Source organism: Trifolium pratense, linkage group LG5 (genome assembly GCF_020283565.1).
Source record: "Trifolium pratense cultivar HEN17-A07 linkage group LG5, ARS_RC_1.1, whole genome shotgun sequence".
In the NCBI taxonomy this organism is placed as follows: domain Eukaryota; kingdom Viridiplantae; phylum Streptophyta; class Magnoliopsida; order Fabales; family Fabaceae; genus Trifolium; species Trifolium pratense.
Window position 1 is genome coordinate 38,607,109 of NC_060063.1, and position 20,991 is coordinate 38,628,099.

The 20,991-nt window shown below is 34.1% G+C and overlaps 3 protein-coding genes across 4 annotated transcripts; all 3 read right to left on the reverse strand.

Annotated features, from left to right (window-relative positions):
• Positions 1–2,197: 2,197 nt before the first annotated feature.
• LOC123886616 (probable pectinesterase/pectinesterase inhibitor 32) lies at positions 2,198–10,036 on the reverse strand. Its single transcript, XM_045935920.1, has 3 exons — positions 9,847–10,036; positions 4,986–5,249; positions 2,198–2,907 (listed from the first exon to the last, which is right to left on the reverse strand). The coding sequence occupies exons 1-3, from the start codon at positions 10,034–10,036 to the stop codon at positions 2,198–2,200; spliced, it is 1,164 nt and encodes a 387-aa protein (XP_045791876.1).
• A 3,251-nt stretch (positions 10,037–13,287) lies between these two features.
• Positions 13,288–13,662, reverse strand: LOC123886617. The gene has a single exon (XM_045935922.1). The coding sequence runs from the start codon at positions 13,660–13,662 to the stop codon at positions 13,288–13,290; it is 375 nt and encodes a 124-aa protein (XP_045791878.1).
• Positions 13,663–14,900: 1,238 nt separating this feature from the next.
• On the reverse strand, positions 14,901–19,946 carry LOC123883773. Of its 2 annotated transcripts, none has more exons than XM_045932668.1 (2): positions 18,508–19,931; positions 14,901–15,160 (listed from the first exon to the last, which is right to left on the reverse strand). In XM_045932668.1, the coding sequence occupies exon 1, from the start codon at positions 19,672–19,674 to the stop codon at positions 18,520–18,522; it is 1,155 nt and encodes a 384-aa protein (XP_045788624.1). In that variant the 5' UTR covers positions 19,675–19,931; the 3' UTR covers positions 14,901–15,160; positions 18,508–18,519. The 2 variants fall into 2 exon arrangements, with proteins under 2 accessions (XP_045788624.1, XP_045788623.1); XM_045932667.1 differs by lacking the exon at positions 14,901–15,160 and adding an exon at positions 17,844–18,204 and having other exon boundaries at positions 18,508–19,946.
• Positions 19,947–20,991: the final 1,045 nt, after the last annotated feature.

The following is a 20,991-nucleotide window of genomic DNA, read 5'->3' on the forward strand; positions in this document are numbered from 1 at the left end:
TTTTTAAAAAGAAGCATGTCAATAGCGGTTCTGGCCGTGTGTATGTGGATGGCAAACTTTGTGGCGGTCTGGACCGCAAATACATCTACCGACGAGCAATTTCTTGGCATATTTTGGCAGCCAGTTGGCCGCCAGCGGTTTTGAGTGGTTTCAGAGGGTTTGGGGCCGCCAGAAAATCATGATTTTCTTGTAGTGTGTATCATGATCAATTATCCCCCTCATGTGACGTGACACGTATGCAGTTATCAGCCATATCATCAAAATAGATGTAGTAAATGGAGCGGAGGACAATCTGATTGATGTTTTACAATTTCAATGGGGTATTTGCTTATTTCCAAATTTCATGATATTTTTGACATATTTTGAAATTCCAGGGGTACTTGGCATTTCATTCTTTAAATAATGTTTGAAATACATTCTTTTAACACACATTGGTTGAAATTAATGAGTCTCATAAAAAAAAAAAGTGGGTCCCATTAAATTTTATAGATTTTATAGGATTCATACTCCCTCCGTCCCGAAATATAAAAAAAATAAAATAATTTCACATTTATTAAGAAACTCTAACTTACCAAAATAAACAATTGAGTTTCCTAAATTATCCTTGTCATAATGTAAATAAAACTCCTCGATAATGGAAAAAATCAACTTTCTTAATGATGGAAGCTAAAAGCCATATTGATAGAAGCTAAGACCATCTCCAATTGTGTAGTACCTATTTGGTATTCATGGTACTTATTAGGTACTACTATTGGAGCAATATTCATTTGAGTACCTAATAGGTACTAGTTCTAATAAGGATTAATACCTATTTAATCTGGATCATTGAAATATTTGATTGCCATATGTCACGATCTGAGCAATAGACTGGAGGAAAAGGATGATAACCCAATGGAGTTGATCTCAACTCCAAAATTAATAAGTGATGTTGCTGATTATAATTGGAGTGTGTTTAAAGAGTGTGTTAAAGAGTTTGACCCTAACATTATTCAAAAATGGTATTAGAAGTGTAATTCTATTGGGTGTCGTCTCTTTTGATATTTTTATTGGAGTTCCACTTATATACAGCGCTATGTTTTGTAACTCCTCTTTTACGGGTCTCTGTTCGTGTTGTGCAGAGACCTGATTAATATTACTCCCTCTGTTTTGTTATAAATCTCCGGTTAGAATGATAAGACAGGTGATGCTAATCATATTTATTTATTTATTCTCAAAGTTATTTTAGCATAAAGATTGTTAAATATGTTTGGATTTCATCCCTAAAAGCTAGCTCATAGGGTGAAGTTGCCCTCATATACTTATACACTTCACATCCCGAGAACCTAAGCAATGTGGGACTTCAAACAAACTCCAACAACACAACAACATATTCAACATCCACCCTCACGCCTAGCATGGTCCTGGGTCAAATGCTCACATTGCAGTCCTTAACCCGGCTTTGATAAGATCTCAACAAATATGTGTTGTTTTTTCTTTCAAACAAACCAGTGAGTCCATTTACTTTTTTTCTTTCCCAAACTTGTCAAACAAATATGCGGTGTTTTGGCAATTGCAATAGCAAATACACTCTTCCAGTACATAGTGGCAAATACACTAGTATCGTTCTCAAAATGAAATCTTTGGATATAATATAACCAATCAATAATAGCGGCGTTACAAAGAAATGAACTGATTAGAAAATGTGGAATAGAAAAGAAACAAGTAAAGTTGAAGGATTTTTGTTGATGTTTGAGAATAGAAATTAGAATTAAAATTATAAGGCAATTCAATAGTAAGAAGAGTAAATACATGAAAATTAACAAACAGATGCAATAATTCGTTGTGTCTATGTTGGTTTGGACTTCAATTGGTATAAACCACTTTCTCTGGTTGGACATGACATACTTGGTAGCCTCTACTTCAATTGCTGCAGAAGGCAAAGAAACTTGTGAATCAAATCTACTGCATACAATCAAGGACCATATAGCAAATTTTGAAAGTACGAGAACTCTACTTGCTGGCACTAGCAGACATAGCTAATAGCTATATCCCTTTTATTTGAACATATATACTTATCTAGTTGTATTGAGCTCCATAATAATACTATATAAATTTTCAATCAAGTAGACACTAATTTAAATGAACAAAGGATTCTTCTTGTAATTATTTAATAATAGAAGTATATTTATTTATTTATTTTTAATTACTACAATTTCCACTATATAATGTTTTGATCCCCTAATCCACTGATAAACGGTACACCCGTAGAAGGTAACCATTGATCCCCCGAAATGAATTGGGCGACGGTGAAGATACGAGCTTGACTAGAATCATTCAACATATGGTAGCCAGACCATTTCACACGGTTTCGTAGGTCTGCTCCTGGTCCAAAGTTATTGTACTCTGCATAATATAATGTATCCAAATACTGTGAACCATTCCACTCTAACCACCCTCCTTGATTCAAAACATCACTTATGTAAGTTTGCATGAAGATTACTTTTGAATATGGATGCCACGGTCTACCAAGGAATGTCGAGGTTGATTTAATTGCTGGTAAAAGATCGGAGTCTGCAGCGATATTGCAAAACTGAAAGGAGAAACCAGTTGGTCTTCCCTGGTATTTTCCTCCTTGAGCTGTGATTGTGTTCTTTTGTACCGGCAACCCTTTCTTGACTAATATGGTGCAGTTTTGAAACACCGCGGTTGCATATCCAAATATGAAGTCCACTGTGCCGCTCATTATGCATTCTTTATAAAATTGAAGATTAGTATTTGCGCATAAACTATCCTGATAGCCGGAAATCTCACACCGATAAAAAACTGAGAAATCTGAATCGGATTTTAGTGCCACTGCTTGTCCATTTGTTGGCCCAGCCGTGTTCCGAAAAGAAATTTCTTTCGCGATAAACCTTTTTCCACTAACAGCTTCATAAAAAAAAAGTTTTCAAATTTATGAGAATTTGGTAAGAGCTAGGTTTCAATATTAAAAGGTAAAATACAAAGTGAGTCAAGTGTGATGATTTATAATAGCTTGATTTACATATTTGAGGCCCATGTTAGTGGTCCATTGTGAACAAATGATCAATACTATTATAATATATTTGTCTATTATTTTTTATATTTCATTTTAGTCCTTTATTTTTTTTTTAATGTGCACAATTTAATCCGTCATTCATTTCTTTAATTAAAAAAATGCTGAAATAATAAGTTTATTGATAACTTTATTTTTAAAAATTAAGCCAAAAAATTAAAAATCCAACACAACGTGACACTGTCCTCAATCATAGTTAGCATCTATTTTTTCTTTTTGAACAATAGTTAGCATCTATTGTTTGCTTAAATACACACAAAAAGTAGATATTACGTTTTCTATCTAATTTTCTTTATTAAATAATAAAAAGAATATTAATTCAACAAAATAATAAAAAGGATATCATTTATACATAAATGTTTTCCTCCAACTCCAATGTCATTTTTTTATGAGAACCACATATAGAAATGCAACTTCAATGGATACATATTCAATCCAATGATATGCTTACTAGCTAATATTATTAAGTCTCAGTTTTTTTTTTTTTTTTTTGAGGTATATTAAGTCTCAAAGTTAGACAAGAAGAAAAGAAATAAAAATAAATAATATCTTCAAAAAAATGGGGTGGAATAAAAGGCAAAAGAGAATTTAGAGTGTGTTTGGATGAGGGATTCTAGAAATTCAAGGGATTTTAAATACTAGGCAATTCAATTGAATTCCCTTGATTTTCAAATTCTAGTGTTTGGATAAAGTGTTGAAATTCCATCAATTGTAAAATTCTTTGTTTGGATAATGTAATTGAATTTGCTTCATTTAATTTTATTTATTTTAATAAAATCGACCCTAAACCCAAAAATTGGCCGAGAAACCGAAAAAATAGGCGGAAAAACCTAAAATCGGTCAAAAACCATAAATCGGCTGAAAAACCTAAAATCGACCAAAAGCCCTAAAATCGACTATAAACTCTAAAATCGGCTGAAAACCCAAAAATCAACCCTAAACCCAAAAAATCGGCCGAAAAACCTAAAATCGGCAAAAAAAAACCCAAAAATCGACTATAAACCCTAAAATCTACAGAAAAACGGAAAATCGACCGAAAAATCCAAAAATCGACTATAAACCCTAATATCGGCCGAAAAATGAGTTTATAGTCGATTTTAGGTTTTTCGGCAGATTTTGGGGTTTATAGGCGATTTTAGGATTTTGGGAGGATTTTAGGTTTTCGGCCGAGTTTTTTGGGTTTATGGACGATTTTAGATTCTTCGGCCGATTTTTTGGATTTTCGGTCGATTTTAGGGTTTATAGTCAATTTTTGGAATTTTGGCCGATTTTAGGTTTTTCTGCCGATTTTTTGGGTTGCCGGCCGATTTTAGGATTTATAGTTGATTTTTTGGATTTTGGTCGATTTTAGGTTTTTGGCCGATTTTTTGGGTTTTCGGTCGATTTTTGGTTTTTCAGCCGATTTTTTGGGTTTTCAACCGATTTTAGGGTTTATACTTTATAGTCGATTTTTGGAATTTTGGCCGATTTTAGGTTTTTCGTCCGATTTTTTGGGTTTTCGGCCGATTTTAGGGTTTATAGTCGGTTTTTGGGCTTTTGGCCGATTTTAGGTTTTTTCTGCCGATTTTTTGGATTTTCGGCCGATTTAGCATTTATCGTCGATTTTAGGTTTTTCGGCTAATTTTAGGTTTTACGATCAATTAGTAATTTTTAAAAATTTGTAGAGAAGATGGAATTTCAAATTCTTTGGTTTATGTGTCATTTTGAAATTCTCTAAATTTAACTTGAACAAAATACTTCGTAAATTTCCATCATTTTGAAAATTCTTCAAATTTTTATCCAAACAATGAAATTCACCTCAAATCATTTGAATTCCCTCAAAACATTACTTTACCTCAAAAAATTCCTCCATCCAATCACACTCTTAAATTATTATTTTGACCACATTTAAAGGTGGCACAATTCAAGTTACCAGAGATGATAGTGGTATCTATACCCTCTCCAATAATCATGAGGTTCCACTTAGATTCATCAATCACAATATTTTCCATGTACACACCTCTCTTTATCAATATCACATATCGCTTCATGCTTTTATAAGGTGATGCCGATATTGCATCCATTATTTTAGTATAATTTCCACTTCCATTAGCATCCACAATTGTATTGATATTCACCTCCCCATTTGTTTGCAATAGTTTGCGGTCTCGTGGTCGAATCCAATATGGAAATAGACCTTGGCACATAAAAATTTCACACATAACTAAGCAAAATATCTACTATAAATATAAGAAAAAAAGATGATACAAAAACTTCGATTTTGCCCTTTAGGCACTTTTTTTCGTTTTTTTTTCCTTCTTCATTTAAGGGCAATTTTGATATATTTGGATGAAAGTTCTCTAATTCATTCTCCCCCACCTTTTTGCATATTGACTTAATTCACCTTCACGCTAAAACACTTTTGCAGTAGCTACTACTCCTCTCTCCTGCAACACGAAGAAATAAATCTGGTAACATCGCACTCCTTCTTGCTTAAAAAAATATACATTGCACTCCTTCTCCTTCATGCTTAACGATAAAGAAATTAACAATTTTAACTATTAAATTTTTTTAAAATGGTCATATTTATCAGTAAAGTAACAATAGTTTGAATTTTTGTTTCACTAATCACTTTTTAATAAACTAATTAAATTAATCGTTGTGTCAATTAATTATAACACAATAATTTAAATCAACTAATTCTTTCTGTTTATAAAATTAATTTCGTTGAAACCAACTTCTTAACGCGCCGAAGACATGTGCAACGCGCCGTAAAATCATTACGATCTAACGCACCGACGCAATATAACGCGTCGAAGGCGCGTGCGTACGCACGGGTTTGTACCTAGTTATAGGATATAAGAGTATAGAAATTGATTGTTTCTTTGAATGATGGGCCATTGGAATATATGAGATAAATCTAAAGTATAGTATAGAAATGCCAAAATATAAGAATGCATTTGATACTTCATCTACCACTCATATATATTATATACTATATAGATTGATTATGTGGACTTAGAAAACTCATGCACTTTCAAAATAAAATACAATTCATAAAACATTGTTTTTACTTAATATGCATAATGTAGATGTATTGTTTCAGAAATAACCTAGTTTTACACGTTTTAATGTATTTCAAATATGGATTGTATATTGAAATAAACAATCCATTTTTTAACCCTTTTTACAAAGCCATTACTCAATTTTCCAAATAAACATTACTCTAAGCCATTACTCAAAGCCATTTCAATTCAGTTCACATGGATAATATCTAATTTTTGAAGAGATGTATAACATTCTTATTAGCTAAGAAAAATATTAATATAGGGTGAATTAAATTTTGACTTTAATAAATTATGTTTGGATAAAAATCATATGAAGAATCTTTTTTGCCCACTATTGATGTGAGATATGTATAACATTACTCAAAGCCCATTATTTGGTTAGATTGCGAGCAAACTCTGAATTATCGGAGTTCCTTTCTCTGAGAACCAGAGAGTTAAAACAAAAAAAAGAAATATTGTAACATGTTAGTATATATGTATTAGAAGAAAATATGTATATGCAAGGTTGTCAGACTCGAGAGTCTACTCAGACTCGCAAAGGGTCGCAGACTCGATTAGTAGACTCGTACGAGTTTATCACGCACGCACGCATGCACGCGCGTGCGCGCACACACACAACTCAAAGCAAAAAAGCTCCATAATAAAACAAATAAAATAGCAAAGCTCCGATTAAATATATATATCAAATAGCTTCAAACATCAAAAGCTCCGGTGAATTCATCACCACCAATATAATCATCACCGTCATCTTCACCATCATCATCATCATCATCATCATCATCATCATCATCATCATCAAACTTGCCCAGATAAAACACCTTCTTCGTCAACGACAACTAGTTTCATGGTTTCTAATTCCAAACATTGGATACTAATGTACTATTACGTATATATAGTAGGAAAAAAAGTTACGGGTTATCAATTGTTTTGTTTTTTTTAAAAAAAAAAATAATTGTGTTTCAGGCTTTTTATGGGGATTTTTTGTAAAAAAAAAATCTTTAGAAAAATTTATAGACTCGTAAACTCGCGAGTTTATACGAGTCTATGCGAGTCTATTCGAATCTAATCGTGTTTATCAAAAATCGATTCTATGAGCAATTCAATTCATTTTTGCATCCTAGATACTCAAACTCGTACGAGTTTGAGAGTCTACTCGCGAGTTTTCTTTGCATCCTATGACAGAACCAAGGAAAGTAAAAAATAAATAAAATAAAAGGAAACCAAGTAACCACCCAAACTACGGATTCCTACCCCTAGCGCGGGTAATGACAGGTTTGCCCTTCTTTTTGTTGCGCTTAAACACCACCTCTGTAAAAGGCTCCTCCTTATCAACAACACGATTCTTCAGATAATTAATCTACATCCTATGACCACTCCATGAACCATCAAGATCTAAATTCAGAGTTTGTTGGTCCACTTTTGGTGTCGTGGCCAATTCAACACGAACATATTCCTCCACCTGCCCTGGTGTCACTACTCCATAGGGTATATACTAGGTTCTCCCTCAGGAATTATAACATTGCCTACAACCTATGTAGCATGAGTACTCCTAAAATGGCGGGTACGTACAATACTCGATACTCCATGGTACTCGTAAGGTACGCACCGATTCCGTATCCATTTTTATTTGGTTGATTTACGATGATGAATACGGAGAAAATCTATTAGCGGTTGAAAAATCTCTTAAAATATTATAATTTTTTTATTATATTTCAATTATCTCTCATTTTTTATGAAAATAGTTGATACGGTTGACCAAAAAAATTAAATCTTCAAAGCATAATGATAATAATAATAATTCACTTAAAAATTATTTTTTTAATATTTTATATTAACGTACACGTACCTTAAATTTTCTAAAAATATCATACCGTGTACCTGTACCGGATACCGGTACCGTAGTCGTAGCTACGCAACATAGCCTACAAAATTATAAAAGCTACTTCTTTAGCTCTTATCACAACTTCAATAAGTGGATCTTCCTCTGTCGCGCAGCTTGATTGTCTTAGCTCCTATGCCAAATCGATACTGGTGCAGAAGGCATATCAATAGTTTTTGCACTTTTGGTTTGTGCACTAAACTCGTAGAGAACTTTTGGCCACTTTAGTAGAATTTAATATGATTATGACAAAAATTTGGAGAAAAAATATCGATCTCGACCTAGTATAAACTGATTTATGAGTAGATTATGGGTTGGAAATGTATTACCCCCTTTTGTTGTTTGTTAAAACACGGTTGCCTATGATTAATCTTTTTTTTTTTTAAGCAGTGATTAATCTTACACGTGAGAAAATTAGGGGATGGACATCAACGGTTATAAATTTGATTCAAGAGCAAAATGTTTTAATCATTGGTCAAAGGAGGTAATTATTAGATAATAAATTAATAATACAATAATACAAAGGTATCACCCAAAAAAAAATACAATAATACAAAGGTAAGCTCTATATACAAGAGGGAGCGAGGTTTGGATTGAAAATCAATTACCCTGGCAAATCGTTTGGACACTTAAAAATAATTCAATCTTAACTTAGTCCAAATTAAGACTAACATAATTATTATCTCGTCATCAAATAATAAAATAAATAGAATGTAAAATAATTACTACGTATTATTATAGAATTTATTTATCAAATAATCAAATAATAAATCAAATAAGAAATATCTTGAATAAAAATCCGCGATATTACAATAAACATGAGGGAATAAGATCGAGTAATTAAAATATGGATGACTAAAATCAAACAATTAAAAATAAGCGTTAAAATCGCACTATTGAATAATTTGAGGCCAAAATTATACTGCATTTAAGCCTTGGATTAATAATAATATTTTCCTTTTAATTTTGGTACAAAATAATTAGGTATTTATCACATAAGATAACATTCTAATAATAATCTCTGCAACCAGATTAACAACATTAACATATTTTGGAAGTACAAAGGTATCCTCATAAGGAGGTCACTCGGTGGCTTTCCTGAAAGACATATAAAAACATCAAATTGGATAGTTTTCATGCTTTCAACCACATATTATTAGACTATTATTGTATTTGATTAGCAATAATTATATTTGATTAGTCAATAATTATATTTGATGAGTCATAATTGTATAGGAAACTCTCTTTGTATATAACCTTTTTTTTTTATCATCTCTCTTTGTATATAACCTATCACAATGTAATGGAAAAGGCAAGACCTATTATTCTTACATGGTATCAGACTTGGTTTGATCCCAAACCCAAAAAACCAGTCGGCAGCCTTCATTCTCTCTTCTCACCGCCAGAATTCTTTTCTCTTCTTGTTTTCATTTTCATCTGTGACATCACATTCTTTCTATTATCTACTACTCCTCAAATTTATTCATAAAGTCAAAAGATACAGCCACACCTTTTTAGTCCATTCAATCCAAAAAAAAAAACACATATTCCAACTAAAACTGCAGAAAGCTTCTCTCTGTGTTTAGTTTCCAATCGTTTTCCAGCTTTTCCGATCGCGCTACAGTATTCGTGTTTCTCTCCGTGCAACCGCGCTGCCCTTTTTCTTGCGCCATCGTCGACAATTTCTCTCTATCAGCAATCGCGCCACCACCGTCTTTCCGTTTGTGTGCATCTTCTTAGTTCGTGTGCTTCTTTGAGTCTGTTCTGTTCTCTGAGGCAGCGACAGTAAAAACGCATATTCAAAAAAAAAAAATCATATTCACATCACTGTATCCTTTGTTACTTACTATCAGTTACACAATTATCATGATAACCAAGCGCAACAGCAGCAACGGTCGTCGTAGAGACCGTTCCCAGACTCAACAACATCATTGGACTCATCTCCTTATCAGCAGACTCAATTTCCTTGTCAACAATCTTGGTGGACCACTCCTGCTTATCCCAGACAGCAGCAATGGGCATATCCATGGCAGCCATCGGCTACTCCACCTCTTATGAACAGTCAGGCTGCAATGCATACTTCATCCATCTCTCCCGATGATAATCAATGGTATATGGACAGTGGTGCAACTTCTCATATGACGGACAATAGAGGTAATCTCACGTCCTATTTTAATATGAGTAATAATATTACTGTTGGGAATGGTCATCATATTCCAGTTATAGGTTGTGGACATGCATCTTTACCCAATTCCCTATCCTTAAACAATGTTTTACATGCACCGAAACTTATAAAAAATCCTGTTTCTGTTAGAAAATTTACAATCGATAACAATGTATCTGTTGAATTCGATCCTTTTGGTTTTTCTGTGAAGGATTTTCAGACAGGAACCCTTTTAATGAGATGTAATAGTTCTGGTAACCTTTACCCTATTCCTACAAGACCAAACACAACATCATTACCACCATCCGCCCTTGTCGCTTCATCTACTGAATTATGGCATAGTCGTTTAGGACATCTAGGAGCTCCTATTATAAATTATCTTCAACGAAACAAAATTTTCCTATGTAATAAGTTTCGAAATTATTTCTTTTTTGTCACTCTTGTGCACTTGGGAAAGAAACAAAATTGCCTTTTTATAATTTATTGTCATCTACTTATATGCCTTTTGACATCGTTCACAGCGATCTTTGGACCTCTCCGGTATTAAGTTCCGGAGGACATCGTTACTATGTGTTATTTCTTGATGATTTTACAGATTTTTTATGGACTTTTCCAATTTCAAACAAATCACAAGTACATTCCATTTTTTTAAAATTTCGTGCTTACATTACAACACAGTTTGAGCGTGAAATAAAATTTTTTCAATGTGATAATGACAAAGAATATGATAATGCTCACTTTCATAAGTTTTGTGAACTAAATGAAATGTCTTTTAGATTCTCTTGTCCTCACACCTCCCGTCAAAATGGAAAAGCTGAAAGAAAAATTTGTACGATCAATAACATAATCCGAACCCTCCTTGCTCATGCTTCTATTCCACCAGTTTTCTGGCACCATGCTCTTCAAATCGCCACTTACCTACACAACATACTTCCAAATAAGAAACTCAGTCTCCAATCACCCACCAAAATTCTCTACCAAAAAGATCCGTCTTATTCATACCTCCAAGTCTTTGGGTGTCTTTGTTATCCCTTAGTTCCGTCCACCACTAGGAATAAACTCCAACCTCGGTCTACACCATGTGTCTTTCTAGGATATCCATCTAGTCATAGAGGTTATAAGTGTTACGAATTGTCAAGTCGCAAAATCATTATCTCTCGGCATGTTATTTTTGAGGAAAATATGTTTCCCTTTTCCACCATGAATGCTCCTACAACGACTAACTATAATTTCTTAGATGACGGCATAAACCCACTTCTTACCACACAAGTGTACACCACATCTCCACGAACCTCATCTCCCAACATAACAGTCACTCAACCACCATCACCAGCAGCCCAACAAACTCCTCCCCCTCAAACCACAGATCAAACAACCTTTTCCCCCTCAACCTCCTCAGCCCAACAACCTACACCCATGACTCAAACAACGAACTCATCTACACAAACAACACCTACCACCTCCTCTCCGCCTACTCAGACCCCTATTTCCCGTCCTGCACCTCACTCACCTCAAATGACAACCCGAGCACAACATGGCATTTTCAAACCCTGTACACTTTTCAACTTACATACATCAACCCACCAATCTATCTCTCATTTGCCTACAAATCTCATTGATGCATTAAATAATCATAATTGGAAAATGGCCATGAAAGACGAATATGATGCTCTTATTGAAAATAAGACGTGGGAATTAGTTCCTCGTCCCTCTAATGCTAATGTTATTCGAAGTTTGTGGATTTTCAGGCACAAAAAGAAATCTGATGGTTCTTTTGAGCGATACAAAGCTCGGCTTGTAGGTAATGGTGCTAATCAACAATTAGGTGTTGATTGTGGTGAAACTTTCAGCCTCCTGGATTCTGTGATCCCTAGTATCCTGAGATGTCTGTCTTCTCAAGAAATCTCTTTATGGTCTCAAACAAGCACCTCGTGCCTGGTACCAAAGATTCACTGACTATGTTGCCAAATTGTAATTCTCTCATAGTATTTCTGATCACTCTTTATTCATTTATCATCACGATAATGATACTGCTTATATCCTTCTATATGTGGATGACATAATTCTCACTGCTTCCTTTGATGCTCTTCGTGACTCTATTATGTCTAAACTTAGCTCTGAATTTGCCATGAAGGATTTGGGTCCTCTGAGTTATTTTCTGGTAATATCTGTCACTAAACACACAGGTGGTCTTTTTCTTTCTCTAAAGAAATATGCAGAGGAAATTATAGAACGAGCAGTCATGTCCTCTTGCAAGTCATCACCTACACCAGTTGACACCAAGGCAAAACTCAGTGGCTCTTCTGGGAATCTATATCATGACCCAACCGAGTACCGAAGTCTTGCCGGTGCATTGCAATATTTAACTTTTACAAGACCAGATATCTCTTACGCTGTGCAACAAGTGTGCTTATTCATGCATGACCCGAAAACGCAACACATGTCACCTCTAAAGCGTATCATTCGGTATATTCACGACACTCTTGATTTTGGCCTTCACTTATATCCCTCATCTGTCAGCAAATTGGTATCTTACACCGATCCGGATTGGGCTGGTTGCCCAGACACCAGACGATCCACCTCTGGCTATTGTGTTTATCTTGGTGTGACAATTTGATTTCATGGTCTGCCAAACGCCAACACACTCTTTCTCGGTCTAGTGCAGAAGCTGAGTACCGCGGAGTAGCTAATGTAGTGTCTAAATCTTGTAGGATCAGAAACTTACTATTAGAACTATATTGCCCAGTTACAACAGCTACTCTAGTCTATTGTGATAATGTGAGTGCAGTTTATATATACGGCAACTCAGTTCAACATCAGCGCACCAAACACATCGAGATGGATATACATTTTGTGCGCGAAAAAGTTGCTCGCGGCCAAATACGAGTCTTACATGTTCCCTCTCATTACCAAATTGCTGACATATTTACCAAAGGACTTCCGTTGCAACTCTTTGAAGATTTTCGTGATAGTCTCAACATTCGTCAACCTCCTGTTTCGACTACGGGGGTGTATTAGACTATTATTGTATTTGATTAGCAATAATTATATTTGATTAGTCAATAATTATATTTGATGAGTCATAATTGTATAGGAAACTCTCTTTGTATATAACCTATTATTCTTACACAGATTCGTAATCTCCAGTCTTGAAGAGTTTTTCAACATCCTCAAACGTATGAAGGGCACCCTTTTGGATACCAAAAAGTTCTGAACACATATTGTAATGGTATGTTAGGTTGAAATTACTACCACTATGTGCAATTAAACTGTCGAGTAGCTTGACGGTGTTGGTCACATTGACACGAAGCGCGTCAATGGTGTATTGTGTAAGGCTAACAAGATCGCGACTTGTCCCAGGTTTTGCATTGAGAAGATTTGAACAAAATGTATAATCTGTGACGTTCTTGCAAATGGCATCAACGTTTACAACTTTGACTGCATAACAAGACGTAACACATAAAATGAACACCACTGCATAGGAGAATATACGAACCATTTTATTTGCTGATAATGTAGGAATTTCCTTTGGTTTCACTTCACTCCTTCAATTAACCACATATATATAGTTCGCGGGGAAGGAAAAAAAAGATTTTTTATTTTTTAAACAAATAACACGAAATAGTTATCTTGTTGAAGAATTTAATTTATATGCACCGTCAGTGTAAAGTTATTTTACACATGCATCTAATAATATACTGACACACCATGTATGGTATTTAAAAACACATGATGTGTCACATTCATTAAATGATATGAAAACACATCACTGGATGTATGTGTGAAGAATCTTTACACCGACAGTACACAACAATTAAACTCTATTTTGAAAGTTTTTGGTCAAAACGTGATAATTATGTTGACTCAATTCAAAGAATTTTTCACTCCTTTAATTAATACTCCATCCGTAACACCATATAAGCAAAAATTATTTTTCTAGGTTCATTGTATAATTAATGTATTGGTATATATTATAGACCAAATACATTAATAACCTATAAATGTCATTTTTGCTTATATAGTATTACATATTATTTTGAAAGTTTTTGGTCAAAACGTGATAATTATGTTGACTCAATTCAATAATTATGAATCCATAAAAGCTTATAAATCTGAAATAATTGTTTTTATTGACTTTTATTTCATCTAAAACGGCTAGATATACCAATCGTTAGTTGATCCAGTGGTGATTGGCGCTGCACTTGATAGGAAGGACTACGGTTCGATCCTCGCAACTGCGATAGGAAGAAGGCTGAAATCAGTTGATGTCAGAACTGACCATTGAATCAGACTAGACGGTCTAGTGGTTAATATTTCGTCTCTAGTGGTCTAGACGGTCTAGTTTTGTCAGTAACACCGTTTGAACAGTACACGTGTCAGTGTGTCCAAGTGTCACGTGTCAGTCCACATATGCAAATTGATTGCCATGTGACAAAATTGACGGAAATGACTAACTTGAAACCTAAAATAAACGTAAGGGACCAAATTGATATTTTTTAAACGTAAAGGACCAAATTGAAACCTAAAATAAACGTAAGGGACAAAATATATAGTTAAGCCTAATTTTTTTTAGCAACCAAACATTAATTGATACGCATAGGTTAAAGTTAATTGATAGCAAATTTAAGAATTTGAGTCACTCAATAAAAGAGGGAAAAATGATTATAACACCCCAACTATTATATCTAGAATATTAGCCGAGACATAAATAAAAGGATTGGGATACGTTAAAATTACTGAATTAAACTCGTTGTATATACCCATAAAACATAAAAGCCTTGTCATTATACAAGTATTGACTAAACTGAATGATAACATTCCTGTCATAATGTAACTTAAAACTTACATCAGAGCCATAAATAACCAATCAATACAAATATACTATGACACTAACTTATACAACAACTTAATAGAATATTCAGATAAACAACGCCAATAACATCCAATGCCACTTTACTTCGACCAGTCCATAGTTCTCTGCTCAACAACCTGTTTATCTGTATCAAAAGGGAGTGGGGTGAGACAGTCACTTCGTCTCAATGGGTTCCTCGCTACCCATCTAGGTGCAACTATCCCTTACGAACCATTTTTGGAATCGATCGTTAATTCATTACATTCATAAGAATGGCTTAAACATAATAATTCGCTTAATAGAAACTAAAGATGTATCACACAATAGTTATCTTGATTCATTTTATAGGAAGCTTCCGAGGTGAGTATATCTCGAAAGGTCCACTAAGGATGTACTCCTCTTAGGATGTCCTCCACTTAGGATGTTCTCCACTACCCGTTGTGACATAGCTATGCCACGTTGGTCTTACTCACATTAATTACTAAACGAATTTCCACTAATATACGGAAGTCATCTATAGCTTAAAGCTATACTGAACTGTGATTTGGGATTAACCACTAACTTATCAACTATTCTGATTCTTAATGTTCTTAACTTAGCAACCCATCCCAGGGGAACTAAATAGCTGATGCTCTCATGCGTCGATACACATTAACACACATTTAGACAATTTAGGATTTACTTATATTGTGCTAAGCACTTAGAGTTCACGAATAGATTAACAGTTACAAAGTTCAGTCAACTCCAAATGATCACCACAATATAAACCAAAATCGAATATGATGTTAATGTGTAATCTATGGGACCAAATTGAAACCTAAAATAAACGTAAGGGAACAAATGTGTAGTTAAGCCAAAAAATTATTTGCGTCTATAATAAGCTAACCCACATTCTTAATTTTGCTATCAATTAATCTTAATCTATGCATATCAATCAATGTTTGGTTGCTAAACTTTTTTATTTGCGCCTATAATAAATCAACCTACATTCTTAATTTATACATGTCAATTAACGTTTGGCTGCTAAAAAAATTGTTTTGCGCCTATAATAAGCATAATTTTTGCACCACACATGTTGGAAAATTTTACATTAGAAAATTCTTAGTTAACTAACCTTTGTCGATTAAAGAAAAATTTGTTTATTAGTTTTGTAATTATTTTTATAATATTTTTTTCAACCCGCTACCTAATTTTCAACCCTAATTCTTTCGGATACCTTTTCATTTTCCACATTAAACTAAATAAATTTTCACTAGAAACTTCCACTATTTAATTCAATTCCAAATATTTCAAATATACAATTCCAAAATAAATTTAAAAGGATACGAATAAAACTTTCAATGTAGTCTATAAGAAAGTATTTCATAATATAACATAATTTCGGTTGTATGAATTTTATCCAAGTATTTTTTATTGTTACATATTACGGCTGATTAGACCCGTGCGGCCGTGCACTGCACGGGTCGAAGTTCTAGTACAAATCAACAATAAGAAGAAATCAAGATAAGATTTTTATCCAAAAAATAAATCGTCAAAAAAGATATTATAAAATAAAAATAAAAATAAAGATATGATAAAGGAATGGAGAGAGAGAGAACGATATTTACGGCAATTGATTTTTATAGAATCTAACTAATAAATACAAAAGTTTTAGTAAAAAAGATATACTCCTTTAAACTTTTGTCAAAAAAAAAAAAAAACTTTTCATAATTAATAAGAAACTTTTTTTTTTTAAGCAAATTAATAAGAAACTTCCCTAAATAGAAATATATAAATATGTGGACACTCATTCATTCCACTGCACACTTTTTATAGAGACAGACTTTGTTATCTTTTTCAGCGGAGCAACAACAATGATAACATATCATATCAAGATCACACTCTTTGTACCATGCAATGAAATCGAAGATGATGTTCCAAGCGAGGCTCTTACAGAAAAAGAGGAAACAATCACTAAAGTTGTTTCACATCCTGAACTAATAAAAGATCTTGATGCTCAAAATGGTGCAATGTACTTGGATAAGGGGAGCACTAGTGGAGTCTCCTCTACTAACACTGCAAATTATCTTCCAAAAGTAAAAGTTGAAGATGATGAAACTATGGTGAATGATGTGGCTGAGATCAAATTTGATGACCATGAGAATCAATTTAGCAATCAAGATGTAGAAACTTCGAGGAAGAGTAGAAGACTCCCAAAACCCTCAATGAAAGCATTAGAAGCTGTTGTTGATAAGTACGAAAAGGAGACACGTTGCAAGAGGAGGCGAGGTGCAAAAACTTTGAGGAAGAGTAGTAAACCCTCAAAACCATCAACGAAAGCACTAGAGGCTGTTGCTGATAAGTACGAAGAGGAGACACGTTCCAAGAGCAGGCGAGGAGTAGAAACTCTGAGGAAGAGTAGAAGACTCCCAAAACCATCGACGAAAGCACTAGAAGCTGTTGTTGATAAGTATGATGAGGAGACAAGTTGCAAGAGGAGGCGAGTGTAAGGTTTACAATGCATAATGAATATGACAAACTGATAAAAGTCATTCTTGTAGTTTTATTTCCTTTTACGTGTTTTTTCGATCACATCCGTCGGACAATTTGCAATATGTTACTGGAATTTTCAATTTTTTATTTGGTTTGTTTATGATTTTTCTTATTTGGTTTTGTTACTTAGAATTTGATCACTAACTAATTCCACTTCTCACCGATCCATGTGGTATATCTAATTATCAAGACATGTAAAAAGTCCCAGCTGTTCAATAAAAGATTATATCCATCGACTAATATACAGTTCACTTGTAAATCATATGTTGAGCTCTTACACCTTAGTGGCTCAAGAGTCAAGACAACAACAATGTTCAATGCATAATGTAGTCACATAAAATCCATAACATGCAAAAATATGTCAATGACAGTTAATCAAATACCTATGGACAAAAGGTAAAGACAACAAGCAGTAACCACAACCACAATACATAAGGTTAGACTACGCCATAATCCTAACTGCAAGTGTTTTAAATAATTGCAGTCCACAACCACAATTACTGCCTTAACAATGTTGAAAAGTACACAACTACCGTATTTATTTACGACTGCATTTTTCCACAATTGTTTTCACTTTCGGTATTTGAAATGTAACCACAGTTGCAACTGCACCGTTACTTGAAACCATTTTGAATCCAGCAACCTATTCCAGTATAGCTGGAATTCATGCAATAGATTATTAGACTAAACAAACATGGCGAGAGAAATTACTATCACAAAAAAGTATTCATGCCCATAAGTGCAAGCTAAAATCAACTTTCACATGAATTACTAGCCAATTATTAAGACTTATATACATCGCGGTATTGAAAAAGGTTAACAAATTTAAAAACAAAACCAACATTTGTGTAAGTAGGAAATGCAAAACGTTAACTAAACTATCTCAAACTAGCTCCAATCAAGTCCTGAACAAGTATTCAAATCGAATATGGAACACGATAACAAATTAAGGCTAAATACCTGAAAACTTGATCATGACATGCCGGTTTTGTCCCTGGTTTGTGCAAGACTCAATTTTTCTTCATAAAGCTTTAATAGATAAGATGTCTCCTCCTTAAAACGTTTTATACACGTATCAAGAAACACCTGCTCAGACACTACAAATGGACAAGTTAAGCTTGCATCCTTTTTTCGCAAACCTTTCTTTAGCAGAAATTGCACAACTGAGGCCCTTGGAATGATACTTTTTTCCAAACTATTCGATAAAACCGACGGTCCTTTTGCAAGGGCAAGCGCATCCCAACCCAATTGATTGACCCAAAAGCTCATCACTAAATTAATTTTATTAATGGATACCAACATACAGTGAGGTTTCTTTCTAAATGCTTCATGAGCATCTTCATCAGACCACCCCCACTTCTTAAAAGCATCGACTTTTTCTTTCCACAATGTTTTGTTTACAGTTAGTTTGGCATCCAACGCTACACCAAAAGTTGTTTTTGAAGGATTAAACCCTAAATTCTTTAATTCCTCCACTAAATTCAGCATCTCACATTTCAGGAATACCCAACTATTCCTCCGAAGCAATTTTGCAATGCTCGAGTCTGCAACTCCATTCTCAACCAAGATTGTGATGTTGTGTGGCACACGATGGTCACAAAGTAAAGCTGGATATCGTATTGCACTAGCAATAATGTCCATGTCTGATTGCAAGAATCTATAAAGCAATTCATAGGTTGGGACTATATGATTCTCCACGCTTGTAGACAAGATTCTGGGATTCTTACTGACAAGGTTAACAATGTCAGAGTTAGAAGCAGCTTTGGAGAGTAAAAATTGAAACTTTGGCAATACCCTTATGGAGGGGTTGCAGGAAAGTAGCCCTGGTAACTTTGCAATGATATCGCGAAGTTGGGAGTTAGAGAAACCATTGGTTCTAAAAAATGTGATAACAGAATCAGGTTTTTGGGCAGTCTTAAAACTAAGATGGTAGGTTGAGCAAAGTTTGGATGCAGATTGTGGGGAGAACCCAAAATTGTTTATGAGGTAGGAGACTGCAAAAGTGGTTGAATCTGAAGTGTTGGTGCAAAAATGTGGAGAAAATGGTGATGGGTATTGGTAAGGTTTTGGTGGGAAAGTTAGGTTTTTGAGATAGAGAAAAGTTCTATGAAGATTTGTAGTTAACATTTAAAGGAAGAATCAAACGAATTGAACAATGTGAGAGAGAAATCAAACGAAACAATGCATGAATCAAAGAATAAAACCCTAAACCCTATATGATAGGAACAGGTAAATGAAAGGAAAAGATAATGATTTGAAAAATTTGAACCCTAATTCCGATTGATTTCAAAGTTGATTGCAGAAAATTTGTTACCTGTTAGTTAGTTTAGTGTGAAACCAAATGGAAGCTGGAAGCTGAAGGAAGAATGAAGCTCCACCTATTTGGAGAAGAATAGCGCAGGTTTTTAAGGAAAACTTAATGGATCGTTTTATTTTTTTATTTTTATTTTTTCTTCTTTCATAACTAGGTGGGATCCAACCCAGAACTTATAATATACTAGTGACTTAAGATGGTGTTATTATTTTTTGTTTACAATGAACTTGGATCGAACCTAGGACCTATAACGTACTCCCCAAATCTCTCACCACCGGACCAAACCTATAAAACTTAATCAATATTGATTTGATTAAAATAATAATAATAATAATAATAATAATAAAATGGTTATGGGTCGGGGAATATTTTATGATATTGTATTTTTTTTAGAATTTTAAAAAAAATAATAATTCCATAAAAAAAATTGTATTACCTCAAAATATTTTTTTGGTATAAGATGAAGAAAAAAGGAAAAGACAAAAAGAAAATTATCTAAAAAAAATAGTCTCACTAGTATCAGCTAGCATGAGAAGACTCATTTCATCCGGTAGTTTTAGTAGATTTTGGATTGAAAATTGTCAACTTGATAATAAAAATTGCAATCATTTAATTTAGACTCGATTTCAATCATTTATATTTTGGTGAACACTCTGGTACAGTGTTCAAAACCTGTTGGCGCCACGTCACTTCTTCTCGCCACGTCATGTTGTCTCGCCATCTCGCCTACTGAGTCTTCATGGATCACTTTTGATTGGGCTTTGCTAATTTTGGATTTATTGGGTCTAATTAAATTTCCTTCTAGTCCATTGTCTGGTCCACAGCCCCCGAAGCACGAAAATTTTTCATCCCACCCACTCACTTTCCCACCTACCCCTTGTTTTTCCATTTTTGCCCTAGGTCAAAAAATTCGGAACGCGTTTTCCGAATTTTTTTAGTTCAAATTTGGAAAAAAATCGGAAAACACATTCCGAAGTTGTTTTTAAAGGCAAAAAAAATTCGGAAAACGCGTTCCGAATTTTTTGACCAAGGGCAAAAATGGAAAAATAGGGGGTGGGTGAGAAAGTGAGTGGGTGGGATGAGAAATTTTCCCCAAGCACGAAGCTCGGTGAGGTGAAGTGCTTTCATGA